Below are 13,418 nucleotides of genomic sequence, written 5' to 3'. Positions count from 1 at the left end.
TAGTGTAGGGTTAGGTGTAAGAGTTTAGGTGTATGTGTGTGGATTGCTGTTTGTTTGGTGTGCTTGTGTTGTGTGTATGTGTTTTGGAACAGTGAATTTTTTTCCCTAGGAAAAAATTTGCTGTTCTGTATGTTTGACGTTTTAAATTTTCGATTAATAGGGTTCGATATTAGAACACTCGAAATTTTGAAAGTTCGGTGTTCTAATATAGACCCGCTGATACACAGCCAAATACAAGAGAAAGCTGGCAAATACCTTTCACCACATCATACCAAACAAAGGTAAATGGTGAGGATATCAACGTGAAAGAGTTAGGTAGCTGTTTTGGTAGAGACAGGGCATCCTCCTTCTGTTTCCAGAGTTATAAGCATGCATAGGTTTGTAAAATGTGAAAAAAAAATTGGAAGATGTAAAGAATGGAGGTGGAGGTACACAAGAAGAAAAAGAAAGCAAAATGGGATGAGAAAATGTCTACAATAGTATGTCTTTTAGGTTAACCACTAAATGTCTATTTAAAAGGAACTGGGAGACAAAGCTTTCATTTCACAAGAGAGTAGATCATTTGTATACTCATGCTTCAAAGCAGAGCGAAATATATGGCAGCATTAGAAGCATAATTTTCATTACCGCATTTTTGGGAAGCCAGGCTTGGAGAGATCTATTTTTGGCTCATAGGCTAGTTATCTTTTACGCAGGATGTGTAGCCAATAAAATAATTATAAAGACACTTCCTTATGACAGATCAGGGCTTGTGAAACATTAAATATGACATGTTCAGACACAACTGCACAAGTCAAAGCTTTATTGTCTCACTGTCAGTGAGGTTTAACAACTTCAGCATATTGCATTTATCTCTCAGAATGTAAACGTTGTTTGTACCATAGTTCTGATATCTTCAAGATGAATGCCTGTTTTACCTTGGATGACATTCCTTAAGTAGGTGAGATATCTTCATAGGATAGCTAGAATCTGCTTAGTGAGGCCTGCAACATCAGAAGGGATCATGGTGAAATCCTGACCCATAATGTAGATTGCAGCTGTAAAGCTGCCATTAAAGTTCAGGGTTCCAACTGTCATCACCCTTGCACTTTCTGGATTGTGTTGTACTCTCCACATGTCCTGCAAGTCTGAATGCTTTCCAGACAAATATCTTGATATCCAGCTCCTGGCTGCTAAGCAAACAAAACAAAGGTAACATTAGTAAAATATTAAACAGTGACCTATAGCACTTTAAGTGTCCTGAAAGCACTGAATGTGACTTACAAAGTTACTAGGGAGGCCTGTTTATGAGAGATCTGTGTTATAGATATACACAGTATGTGATATTTAATACTATTGTACTTAACACTCCAGGGCAGCCATGGTGGTGCAGCAGTTAGTGTTGCTGCCTCACAGCAAGAGGTTCTCTGGTTCAATCTTCAGCTGGGGTGCCTTCTGTGTGGAGTCTGCATGTCCTCCCTGTGGTCGCGTGGGTTTCCACCGGGTACTCTGGTTTCCTCCCACATTCCAAAGACATGCTGTAGGTGGAATGGACACACTAAATTGGCCCTAGGTGTGAGTGTGTGTGTGCCTTCTGTGGAAGGTTGGACGCTGGGCTGGCAACTCGACACCGTAAAAGTCCACTGCCAATCATGAGTGGATGGTGATCCGCTGTGGTGACCCCTAACCGGGAAAAGCCGAAAGAAAAAGAAGTACTTAGCACTCCACCTGTGAGAATGCACCTGTGTCATGTGATGGTGTTATTATTATGAGTACTTGAGAAGCATTTCCTGGTACACAAAGACAAGAAATCTTGAGCTATGTTGGTTCTTGATCTTCCATGTTATCCATTAGATCAGTTACTTTCCTTTTTTCCGTGTGTGTGTGTGTGTGTGTGTGTGTGTGTGTGTGTGTGTGTGTATGACAGAAAGTGAGGTACATCATACTTGAAATCACTTGTATGAATGAATCATTATGTTTAGTTCAGTCAGTACATTTTCAGAGTGCCACTGCATTCTGTATTCCTGCAGACCGTAGAGATGCACACTTCTGTTATACAGCATGGTATACTCTGATTAGAAATGCTACAGTATTATTGTCTTCAAATGACTGCTGTTGTTAGGAATACAAGTATTCACATTTTGAACATCCTTATTGAAAAAATGCTAAAGTCTAGTTGTAATGAGCAAAGTATGTGTTGTACAGTTGTATAGTAAAAAACACCTTTGTGTACCTGGGAGCTTTGTGGTATTTCTGCTAACAAAGCCAGCTAATCCTTTCTCTGTCTGTCTCTCCATCTGTCTTTTAACAGAACACGTTGAGCCCGAATTACTTCATACCTACATCAAGGCGCACACAACAGGAGTGCTACTCCTTCTTGTTCGCCTCGCAGTCCTCACTGCAGTTACGCTGACAGTGCCAATTGTCTTGTTTCCTGTAAGTAGTACACTATGCTATAACTTTTATTTCATAGAGAATGTCTGTTCTGGCAATTATGAATTTACTGCCATGATATGTGAGCAGAGATTTGTAGGTTTATTGCTTATCTTTATTTGCTTTCAAATCTGTAAGAGTGTTCTGAGCCACCTGAAGAAAGAATTATAACCCAGATTTATATGCTGTTTTATTTGTGGTTTTATTACCCAATATTTATTTTCTGAACACTGTCAAGCAAAGACATACAGACCATTATAGTATTCTTATTCTATCACACCTATTTATAAGTCATTTTGTTTCTTATACTCCGGGGATTATGGAACCGGGCTTTTGATAGGCATAAATGGGGGACGATGAGCTTTCCTGGTCAACAGCTGTTTTTGAATGATACTACTTTCTTGATCATGCAGAAGTAAGCTTGCCCTGGGATAGATTTTCAATTTGTTTATTGTTCTTTTTTTTTTTCGTTTTCTTTCTTTTCAATGTTGGAATACTTTTTTTATTTTCAACAGTCTCTAATACAACAATAATGTACTTGAGAGAGAAAGCATAAGAGCAGAAGTACAAGCAGTTATCAGAGTTCTGAGAAATGGTCAGGGTCATCGGGTCACTCTAAAAGTAGAGAATCAGATGTCCATAAACAGCTGCTTACGGCATGTTAGAAAATAGTATGAATGCTTCATGCTGTGTATACAAGGCATGCTGTAGACCACATGTACAAGGCATGTTTCATACCCTGTGTACTAGACAGAAGCCAACATGTCCTGTACAGGAATGGAGAGAAGTATTAATACTTCATAGAGTATATACAACACAGTAACCCAGACATCTCTAGGATAAGTGACATGCATGCTTCACACCATGTAATGTAGACTCTAGCCCAACTTCTCTCATTTGGCAAGAATAATACGTCTTCTTCATGTAATATTATGCTACGCAGTGACTTGGAGTTTATTTTATTTATTTATTTAATTAATTTTTGTTACTTGTGTTAGTAGACTGCTTGACAGATCCTTTTCAGACACAACTTGGGCCTCAAGGACAATAAAAAATACATATAATACATCAAATATGCAGTTGTGATAAACAAATACACTTCAGAGATAATTTGTGATAAAAATAAAACAGTTATCAGTAGCAGACAAAAGTGACATTAAAGAAGTGCGTTATTTACAATATGTACATGATAGTGCATATGTTCTTTACAGTATTTTCAGAAGCATTTTATCATAGTGCATATGTTCTTTATAGTATTTTCAGAAGCATTTTAAAGATTTGGAATTATAAGTAAAACAATGTTAAGTTCAGAAATGAGTTGACAGAATACCTGTTCTAACCATCGTCTCTGAGGCATGTGCATGCAGCTTGTTAGCTTGTTTAGTGTAGATTTAAACAACTCTAATGCATTTTGTTTCCTAACCTTCATTGGAACGTGGTTCCAAACAGCTGGTCAAAGTTTAGGAAGCCCTTGCTTCTATGGAGATTTTAAAATGGGGTCTAGTCTGTTTTATTGATTCTTCAAACTACTCTCTAAGGTCATAGGTTTGTTGCCTAATGAGTAATTTCATGGGAGCATTTCTGAGGTTTGACTGTTTTAAACAATTGTGCACTGAATAGTAATATAGCATTACTATTTAATGGCACCATTTTAAATGCTCCATCTGGACACACTGAAGGGAGTTATTCAAAGCAATAAAGACAAATCTACATATGTTATTAATTGCTGTCTCTAATGTGTGTGTATTTTGGCTCGAATGAAAAGATATTAAAAGCAAGCTGCATCCCATTTTGGGAATGATGTCATTTATTACTAAGGACTGATTAGTAGAGGCTGAAAAGAGATCTCATACTGTATAACAGTTTTAGTTGGGCAAGTAGTTGCTCACTACAAGATGTCTTTGGTCTGATACCTGGGGTAAGGAAATGCCCTTGTTGTCCTTAACCAGTAGTGATGGTGGGTGTAGTAGTTTCTGCACTCTGCAAAATGCCATAATATTGGACTTTACTGGATTGATTAGTGATCTGTTATAATAGGTCCAGTTACACAGGGTGGTGAAATTGTATTAACAGCTTTTGTTGGAGGTTGATAGTAATTTTGCTGGATTCAAGAAGTATGCATTCATATTTGTAAGGAGATATAAGTTCATCAATGAAGTTAGAGGAAAAAAGGAGGCCATGGACAGATCTCTAGGTAGCCCCTGTGTTTAGAGTACCTGATTTGAAAAGGATATTATTAGAGTATGTCTATCTTCAGGCAGAGTAGTAGGCATGTATTACATTGTATGTGATAGGCAGCATCCTGGCAGCTCTCTGCGTGATGGAAGGGTGGTGCATGCGCTCATAATGTTTATGCAGTACCATGACTTGGATGTGTCTGCAGGAAAAATGTAGGCACGCTTCATATTCATGTGCAGGAGAGTAGTGTAGCTGTACCTCGCAGGATGGGAAGATGATGCATATATTCACATCTTGTATGCAGTAGTGTGACTTCATTGTGTCAGCAGAACGACAGGTAGGCACTCTTTATATTATATGTACTGCACAGTAGTCTGCCTGTCCCCGGAAGAAGGAAAGGCTGATTTGTTTCAAATTATGGATGAAACGAAACAACTTGGAGGAGCTCCTTGTATTAATGGATGCATTATGTGCGTGTGTGTGTGTGTGTGTGTGTGTGTGTGTGTGTGTGTGTGTGTGTGTGTGTGTGTGTGTGTGTGTGTGTGTGTGTGTGTGTGTGTGTGTGTGTGTGTGTGTGTGTGTGTGTGTGTGGGGGGGGGGACTGGTTGGGAAATCAGTACGGATATGCAGTGAAAAAATCCCTGCCTAATAAATCATGATTCCTTCTCTGCCAGCCAAAGACACCAGGTCTATATTGGAGCAAAATAATGGTTGGTAAATCCTGCAAATAGAAGTGATGAAGTTGTGGGCGTTAGACTTAGGAGAGAAAATATTTGCTTAAAAAACATACAGATTGGCTTAGCTGGAGTAGGGCAGTATTACTTGCAAAGTCTGTAGGGCTTCTGCTTTACACAGCTGTTGCATGACAAAGTGTAGTATAACTGGGTCTCCACTCAAATCAGGTTTGTTATGGTAGTTATAACTAAGAATGCTCTACTGTCATTATCTTCCAGACTGCATTTGCTTCTGTACAAAAAGGCAGTTCATTCTGTTGGTTGTTGTGGTTAACTGAATCAGCACATTTAAAGCTTTGTCATCCTTGTGGAACTCTACTAAAATATGACTTGTCTTTGGCTCTGTGTTACACAATGTAATGGATTAGTAAAACACAAATTGTGTTTGTGGTGAAAGTATGGATATCCTTGGACAACTCTGGAGGAATATATGTATGGTGTAATCTAAAACAGAAAGCCTACCATTACAGTTAAGTCTGGAAAGTAGGTTGAACATAAGTTTTATATTTGCTGTTTGCCTTTGAATGCATTTCTGCATTAGTATGCATTTTCTTGACTTTAATTAAAGAGATTTATACTTTGTGGTCTATAGAAAGCTAACATTTCATATGTTGATACGGACTTTTCATTTTTGAATGTCATTTAAATTGAAGGAGAATATGGAGATGGCCGGAATAGTTAGAGAGAGACAACTTAATGATGAAAAATAAGTAAATGTATTCTTCATTTGTCATTATCTGTTCTTAAAGCATGTGGCAACACTTTTTTTCTCTAAAGTAATGGCCAAGCAAAATAATAGCACCAGTTCTGTCTTTGTCAAATACAGCCTATAATTAGGGTACTTATTTACTCAACATGCAAAATAAATACAAATCTTATCAAAACATTCATTTGCCAGTGTCAAGTGATCCCTTTCTGTGTCTAGAGTAAAGCATTCTAGTTACATGATTAGAAACAGTTAGAACTTTCATTTATAGATCACACAGGGATTTCAAGAATTCAAATAAAAATCTTTTAGCGGATTTGAAAAAAATGAACTTTGTCCAGTTACAGAAAAATGACAGCAAAATGAAGCAAACACAGTAATATAAAATGCTGCAACTAATGAGTCATAGTGAATTAAAAAAAATATGAGGTGGCCAGTGTAGACAATACTGTGTTACATACCGTAGGATCTAATCCTATAGAAAGGAAAGTGCTGATTTTGATGAGACTCAACATAAAGCAGCTGTTGTATAAGGAGTGCAGGCAGTATCTGAGTATCACGAGTCACCCTTCATATCTGAAATACCATGAGTCACCTTCCAGATAAAGAGTTGTCTCTGCTCCAGCCTCATCCACAGCTGTGTAGCTCAGAGAACAGAATTAGGTAAGGTATTGATCAGGTCGCAGCTGCATTTGTGACAGATATAAGACTATGAGCAGAAGCTTTAAGTAGAACTTAAGGCATTTTAGACACACTTCAGGACTTTTTACTTAACCAGCTGAAATAGTCCTTTACTGTGAAGGACAATGTTCTAGATAGCTTACAGAAGGACCTTCAATTAGTCCATTGCACTTCTAGTGCCCTCTCACATGGATCCTCTAAAGGGAAGTGACTTCCTCCCTCATGGGGGACACTACTTTTGGCTCTGTCTGTGTCAAAATGCTGTGGTAAAGTGATGTACACAGCCAGAGGTGGATACCCATCTGTCCTCAATCATTTGAAAAATGTACATTTCACACACACACACACACACACACACACACACACACACACACACACACACACATATATATATATATATATATATATATATATATACACACAAAAGTTTACATTTCAAACACACACACACACACACACACACACACACACACACACACACACACACATATATATATATATATATATATATATATATATATATAAAAGTTTACATTTCAAACACACACACACACACACACACACACACACACACACACACACACACACACACACACACACACACATATATATATATACACACACACATATATATATATATATATACATATACACACTTTGTTTCATTCTGACAAAATCCAGAAGTCAAAACTGTTTTAAGGTGTGAAGGTATAAAGCAGAAGCTTTCATCTGGCTGTGTGTTTAGCTTGTTTACACAGTTTACAAGCTCAAACTGTGACAATCAGTTGCAAATCTGCTGGACATTGTTTGAGGAAGCAAGAATGTAGACAAACACAAAACAAAGTTATGCACTCATTAGCATGTTTGACATATAATTAGTAACAGCAAAACAAACTAAATAAATAAAAATGCTGGCAGGCAGAGTTTCACAGGCACAAATCACTCAGATGATGATAAACCAAAGGTGTATTTAATGATAAAAATCCAGAAAAAAACAAAACGTGAGTGCTTTCATTAAATAAGTGTTAACTTCATCAGACACCATTAAGTGTAAGACAGCCATTTATATACATATAAAAAAACACTCTGGGTCAGCAAAGAGAGGCATGTAGCTAAGCAACACTGAGACAGAACATTAATTAACCCCTTGATGACTGTGTTACAGTTAAAACTGTTGCATCTTAAATACAACTAAAACTTGTAATTAAAAGATAAATTATTAGTCTCATACTTGTGTCATGAATGGTTATAAATAGAATAAAACTAAAACCAAAGTCATTTTTAAAATATCATGTTAAATATTCACATAATGCTAAAATGTTTCCCAAAGCAAAATACATACAAAAGTGCTTGTGCTTAACACATCTTTTAAGATATTTTATTCCTTTCTAGGGCTTTTAATTTCATTACAGGAGAGATGGACATCCTGTCATTTATCCATGGCCATCTTTCTGCCTGTAGTAAGATTTGCCACTTTAACTCCTTTAACTCTTAACTGAAGTCCCCAAGGCTTTTTATTAGTGATGTCTACATGGTCTATTGCCATAAGCCAGTAGACCATGTAGACCACTGATAAAAAGGGCCAAGGAGGTGCTCTGCTTGACATGTATGGGCAGTCTATTCCAAAGTATGGGGAGTCTCTGGGTCAGGGACCTATCCCTCCAGCATGTTTTGTTCATTGTGATGACAATCTTTAAATCCCTGGAGCGTGTGGCTCTGAGGGATTGGGATTTCTTTAAGTGGAGCATGTCCAACAGCTCAGGGTTTGACATGGCCTTGTTAAGCAGAGATCGCCTCTGAGTAGACAATGTGCCACAGAGTATAGCTGGAGTTTTTTTAGACGGTCAGCATATGGCATCTTCTTTGGGCCTGTGATTCATTTAATGAGGTATTTCTGTGGCTTTTCCAGCTGTTGCAGATGTCTTGTGAGGTACATACCAAACGGGGCATTGTACACTATAATGGGTCTAATGAGGGATGAGTACAGTGGGACAATGACCTCCTTTTTTCTGGATGAAAAGCCCTTAGTGATGAGGTGTGCCACATAGAAGGATTTTCTGACTGTTGTGGCGATGTGGTTATCAAAGGTGAGACCACTGTCCACCTGTGTCTTTAAGTCTCTCATCACACTTTCGATGTTTAGTGTACTGCCACCTATGTAGTAATTCATGGGTACATGTTTTTTCCCAAAGGGGATAACTGTACATTTCTTGGCATTAAGCTTGAGCCCATGGTTCTGGCACCAAGCATCTGTTTCTGTAAGGCCCTTTTGTAGAATATCCACATCATTTGGGGAGTCAGTAATGGCTCCCAGTTTGCAGTCATCTGCAAACTTTGTTAGCCAGAGTCCCTTAGTGTTGGCCTGTACTTCAGAGAAGTAGATGCCAAACAAGAGCCATCCCAGGACTGAACCCTGAGGTACTCCACTTGTCACTTGTCTGGAGCTGGATTTGGAGTCGGCTACTTTTACAGTCTGTCTTCTGTCAGGAAGCCAGTTGGCAACCCATCAAGGGAAGTAGGGATTTATCCCCAGCTTAGTAAGTTTATCTATTATTCCAGAGTGAGGGATGGTGTCGAAGGCCTTTGCGAGGTCCATATAGGCTGTGTGGACCACCTTACCCTCATCCACAGCTCTGGAGACTGATTCAAAGAAGTCAATCAGGTTCAGAAGACAAGATCGGACCTTCACGAACCCAAAATGGGTGGGGTCCAGTGTTTGAAGGTTGCCAATGTTGTTTATAAGTTCCATGATAATGTGTTACATGCCCTTGCAGATCAGGCTCGTCAGACAGGTGGGACGGTAGTTCCCGGGATCCAAGGTGGATCCCCCCTTGTGGAGTGGGATAACTGTAGCTGTGCGCAACTCAGTGGGCATGAAGCCTGAGGTGAGGCTATGATTAAACATGACACTTGGGTGAGGTGCCAGTTCATTTTGTAGTTCATGTAGTACACAGCCCGGGATGTCATCTGGGCCCATGGATGCTGTATTCGTAGGTTTGGAGAGTGCGGTTTCTACCGGTGTGGCCGTGATTACTGGACTTTGGCAATCTTTTGGTATTGAGATGGGCCCTTTAGGGGGTGAGAAGGGGGTGAAGTTGGCACTAAATCAATCTGCCAGGATATTGGCAATATCCTTGTGATCAGTATATTTAATGCTATTCTGTTGTAGCTCAGAGCAGATATGAGCATTACCATTTAGATTTTTGACATAACTATAGAATGCCTTGTGGTTATCTTTGGAATCTTTGGCAATTTTATTATCGTAACTAGCTTTTGAGGATTTTATGAGGGATCTCAGCTTCTTACTGAGGCTGGTAAGGGAGTTTTTTGCATCCTGGGATTTTCCTCTTTTCTGCAACAGTTTCTTCCTTCCGTTCTATAGTTTGTTTATGGCAAGGGACCACCAGATTAGCTTCCTTTTTTTTTGGAGGAGAGCATCTTGGTTCTATTTGGGATGGCATGATTCATGCATGAGTGGATGTGCTTGTACAGTGCCTTACTGTAGGATTCAGCAGTTGAACTTTCAGCTCTCGTCTGCATGGGTGTCATGAAGTTTGTCACTTCTGACTTGAGTAGTATGAAGTTGGCTTTGGAGAAGTTTTTTACTGAGGTTTCCTTACTGGGGGGTTGGGGTGGGTTGGGGATGTCAAGGGTGATTTGTTTATGGTCAGACCTGACCAATGAGGGGGTGACCACTGGTGTGGAGCATCTGTCTCCCACGTTAGTAATGACCAGGTCTAGGATATTGGAGCCCCTGGTGGAACAATGGATTAGTTGATCCAGGGCGTTGGAATTTATGAATTCCAAGAACCGTTGGGAAAAGGTGTTGGTACCCGAGTAGTTTTCCCAGTTAATGGCAGGGTAGCTGAAATCACCCAGTATTAGGGTGTTTGGTTGTATCTTAATATTTTCCAGTATGTTTAGAAAGGTGTAGTGAGAATCTTGGGGCATGGTGGAGGATCTGTAGCAAGCTACAGTTTGGATTTCAGTCTTACCTAGTGTTAGTTGCACCTGGAGAATTTCAGATGCATTGTGTTGGGCAACTAGCCTAGAGGTGTAAATATCCTTGGTGAATATGGACACGCCTCCACCTTTAGTGTTTCGGTCTTGGTTTGGCAGCCGAAAAGTGTGGTAAGAGTTGTAGCCTGGTATTGCAGGGGTGCTCTCTGGAGCTTTGAACTAGGTCTCAGTTACTGTACAGATATCGATGTTCTCCATTTTTAAGAGTGCCTCAAGAGAGTGCATTTTGAGGTTTAGACTTCTAGCATTGAGGACATATACGAGGGTAGTGTGACAGAGGTGAGGTCTGCTGTGGGAGTGATGGATGCATTTAAGGTGGAGGTAGGGTTACATCAAGGATCAGCTCTGAGCCCTTTCTTATTTGCAATGGTGATGGACAGGTTGACAGATGAGATCAGACAGGAGTCCCCGTGGACTATAATGTTTGCAGATGACATTGTGATCTGTAGTGAGAGTAGGGAACAGGTGAAGGAGACCCTGGAGAGATGGAGATATGCTCTAGAGAGAAGAGGAATGAAGGTCAGCAGGACTAAGACAGAATATATGTGTGTGAATGAGAGGGAGGATAGAGGAATGGTGAGGATGCCAGGAGTAGAGGTGGTGAAGGTGGATGAGTTTAAATACTTGGGATCAATAGTTCAGAGTAGCGGTGAGTGTGGAAGAGAGGTGAAGAAGAGAGTACAGGCAGGATGGAGTGAGTGGAGAAGAGTGTCAGGAGTGATTTGTGACAGACGAGTACCAGTAAGAGTGAAAGGGAAGGTCTACAAGAGGGTAGTGAGACCAGCTATGTTATATGGGTTGGAGACAGTGGCATTGACAAAAAGGCAGGCGTTTGAGCTGGATGTGGCAGAGTTAAAGATGTTAAGATTTGCAGTGGGTGTGACGAGGGTGTACAGGATTAGGAATAAGTAAGTATATTAGAGGGTCAGCCCAGGATAGAAGGTTTGCAGACAAAGCCAGAGAGGCAAGATTACGTTGGTTTGAACATGTGCTGAGGAGGGATGCTGAGTATATTGGGAAAAAGATGCTAAGGATGAAGCTACCAGGTAACAGGAAAAGAGGAAGGCCTAAGATAAGGTTTATGGATGTGGTGAGAGAGGACATGCATGTGGTTGGTGTGTCAGAGCAAGATGCAGAGGACAGGAAGAAATGGAAACAGATGATCTGTTGTGGCGACCCCTAGCGGGAACAGCCGAAAGAAGATGATGATGCAACTTCTAGCATTGAATAGCATTACCTTCAGATTTTTGCATGCTTGTATCTGTTACGGTGGTGGTTTTGTCCTTTGAACCGTGCATAAAAAAGGCACTATAGGGGTGGCAAGAGCTTTAACCAGTAACCTGAATCCCAGGGCTGACAGGTACAGACCATCTCTGGCAAAGCATCGTGGTTTGTCGATCATGTCTTCCCAGGCAGACAGATACTGGTTCCCCTTTGAATGACACCAGAAGCTTAGCCAATCATTCTGGGTGAAGGCAGGATGCTACTTAGGGCTAGAGTCATACCTGCCTGGGCCACATGATCCAAGAGCTCTTCCATGTCTCTTTTCATGTAGTCCAGGGAGGTACGTCTCAAGTCATTCACTCTAACATGGACAATGACAGAGTCGTATTTATACCTGTGGAGTGACTTTTGTGCATGTGTTATGTGGCGGATCCTGGCACCCAACAGGCAGCTGACTGTAATTTTCTCCTTGTTAAGCCTGGTGAGTGAGATATCAGTGTGCCTAACTATAGAGTCACCTATGACTAAAGTGTTGGGTACATTGTCTTGCCTTAGGGGCTGTTGTTGGGTGGCACACTGGTGTTGTGAGCTATGTGTCACTTTGGTTATGACTGGTGTTTGTTTGCATTTCAGCTTCGGAAGTCCTTGTTGCTTGGGCAGGTTAATGTTAAGGGCCTCTGCATATGTGGGTTTAGTGTTGCTATGTGTGGGTGTTAATGGTGTGGGTTTTGAAGGGCTATGTGTTGCTTGAGGTGTAGTGCAGGTGTTAACCTTCTCTTGACTGTCTAGCACAATCTTGGCTGGAGAGAGCTTTGCTTCCAGTTTGGCTATGTAATTGCATCTCTCGCAGGTTGTAGAGTTGGGTGGTAGGAGGAGAGGGCTGTCTGTGTACATGAGGCAGTTGCCGCATTGCCCCACTATGCCCAGATTCACCAGGAGGACAGGAGCAATCACCGGAAGCTGTCCCTTGGACATATCTATTTAGGTGCTTTTTTGTAAAGTACAAGAGCTGTTTTCCCTTACCTTTTCAAGGTACTTTGCAATTTTAGGCTGTTTAATGCCTACGATTAATTTCTCCTTATTGACAAGGAGAGTTGAGTGCTTGTACCAGTTTCAAGCTTCCTAGTGCTTTCCAGCAGGTTCTAGAGCAAGTGCTAGTCACAGGGTTTCAGATTTTAGTGCTACTACTGAGAAACCAACTAGTTCTAAAGGAAAATTTGAAGAGCAGACTTTCTGGCACCTGGAATAGTTTAACCATAGCCCTGCAGTGCTGCACGATGTGAAAAATGCACAAACACATGCGTTTTTAAGCCAGAAAGTTGAAAGGGATAGAAATCAGCCCAAAAAGGCTAATACAATTACAATTTCAGACCTGGAAACCACTCCTCTACTGTTAGATAGGCAATACAATGCTCACCACTCCCACTGGTAAGCAGTAGGACTTCCCTCTTCCACAGCAAGGT

General features: G+C 40.5%; 1 protein-coding gene across 1 annotated transcript in view; it reads left to right on the top strand.

Annotated features, from left to right (window-relative positions):
• Positions 1 to 13,418, top strand: part of LOC122814945 (sodium-coupled neutral amino acid transporter 4-like) — a 506,640-nt gene that overhangs the window by 405,476 nt on the left and 87,746 nt on the right. Inside the window, exon 14 of the mRNA XM_044087205.1 lies at positions 2,291 to 2,508. Coding sequence (XP_043943140.1) covers positions 2,291 to 2,508 — 218 coding nt within the window. The remainder of the gene's footprint in view (positions 1 to 2,290; positions 2,509 to 13,418) is intronic.

The sequence above is a fragment of the Protopterus annectens genome, chromosome 11.part0 (assembly GCF_019279795.1).
Source record: "Protopterus annectens isolate FY-2018-M chromosome 11.part0, PAN1.0, whole genome shotgun sequence".
NCBI lineage: Eukaryota > Metazoa > Chordata > Ceratodontiformes > Protopteridae > Protopterus > Protopterus annectens.
Note: the sequence above shows the minus strand (reverse complement) of the source record. Positions and strands in the feature narration are given on the sequence as shown.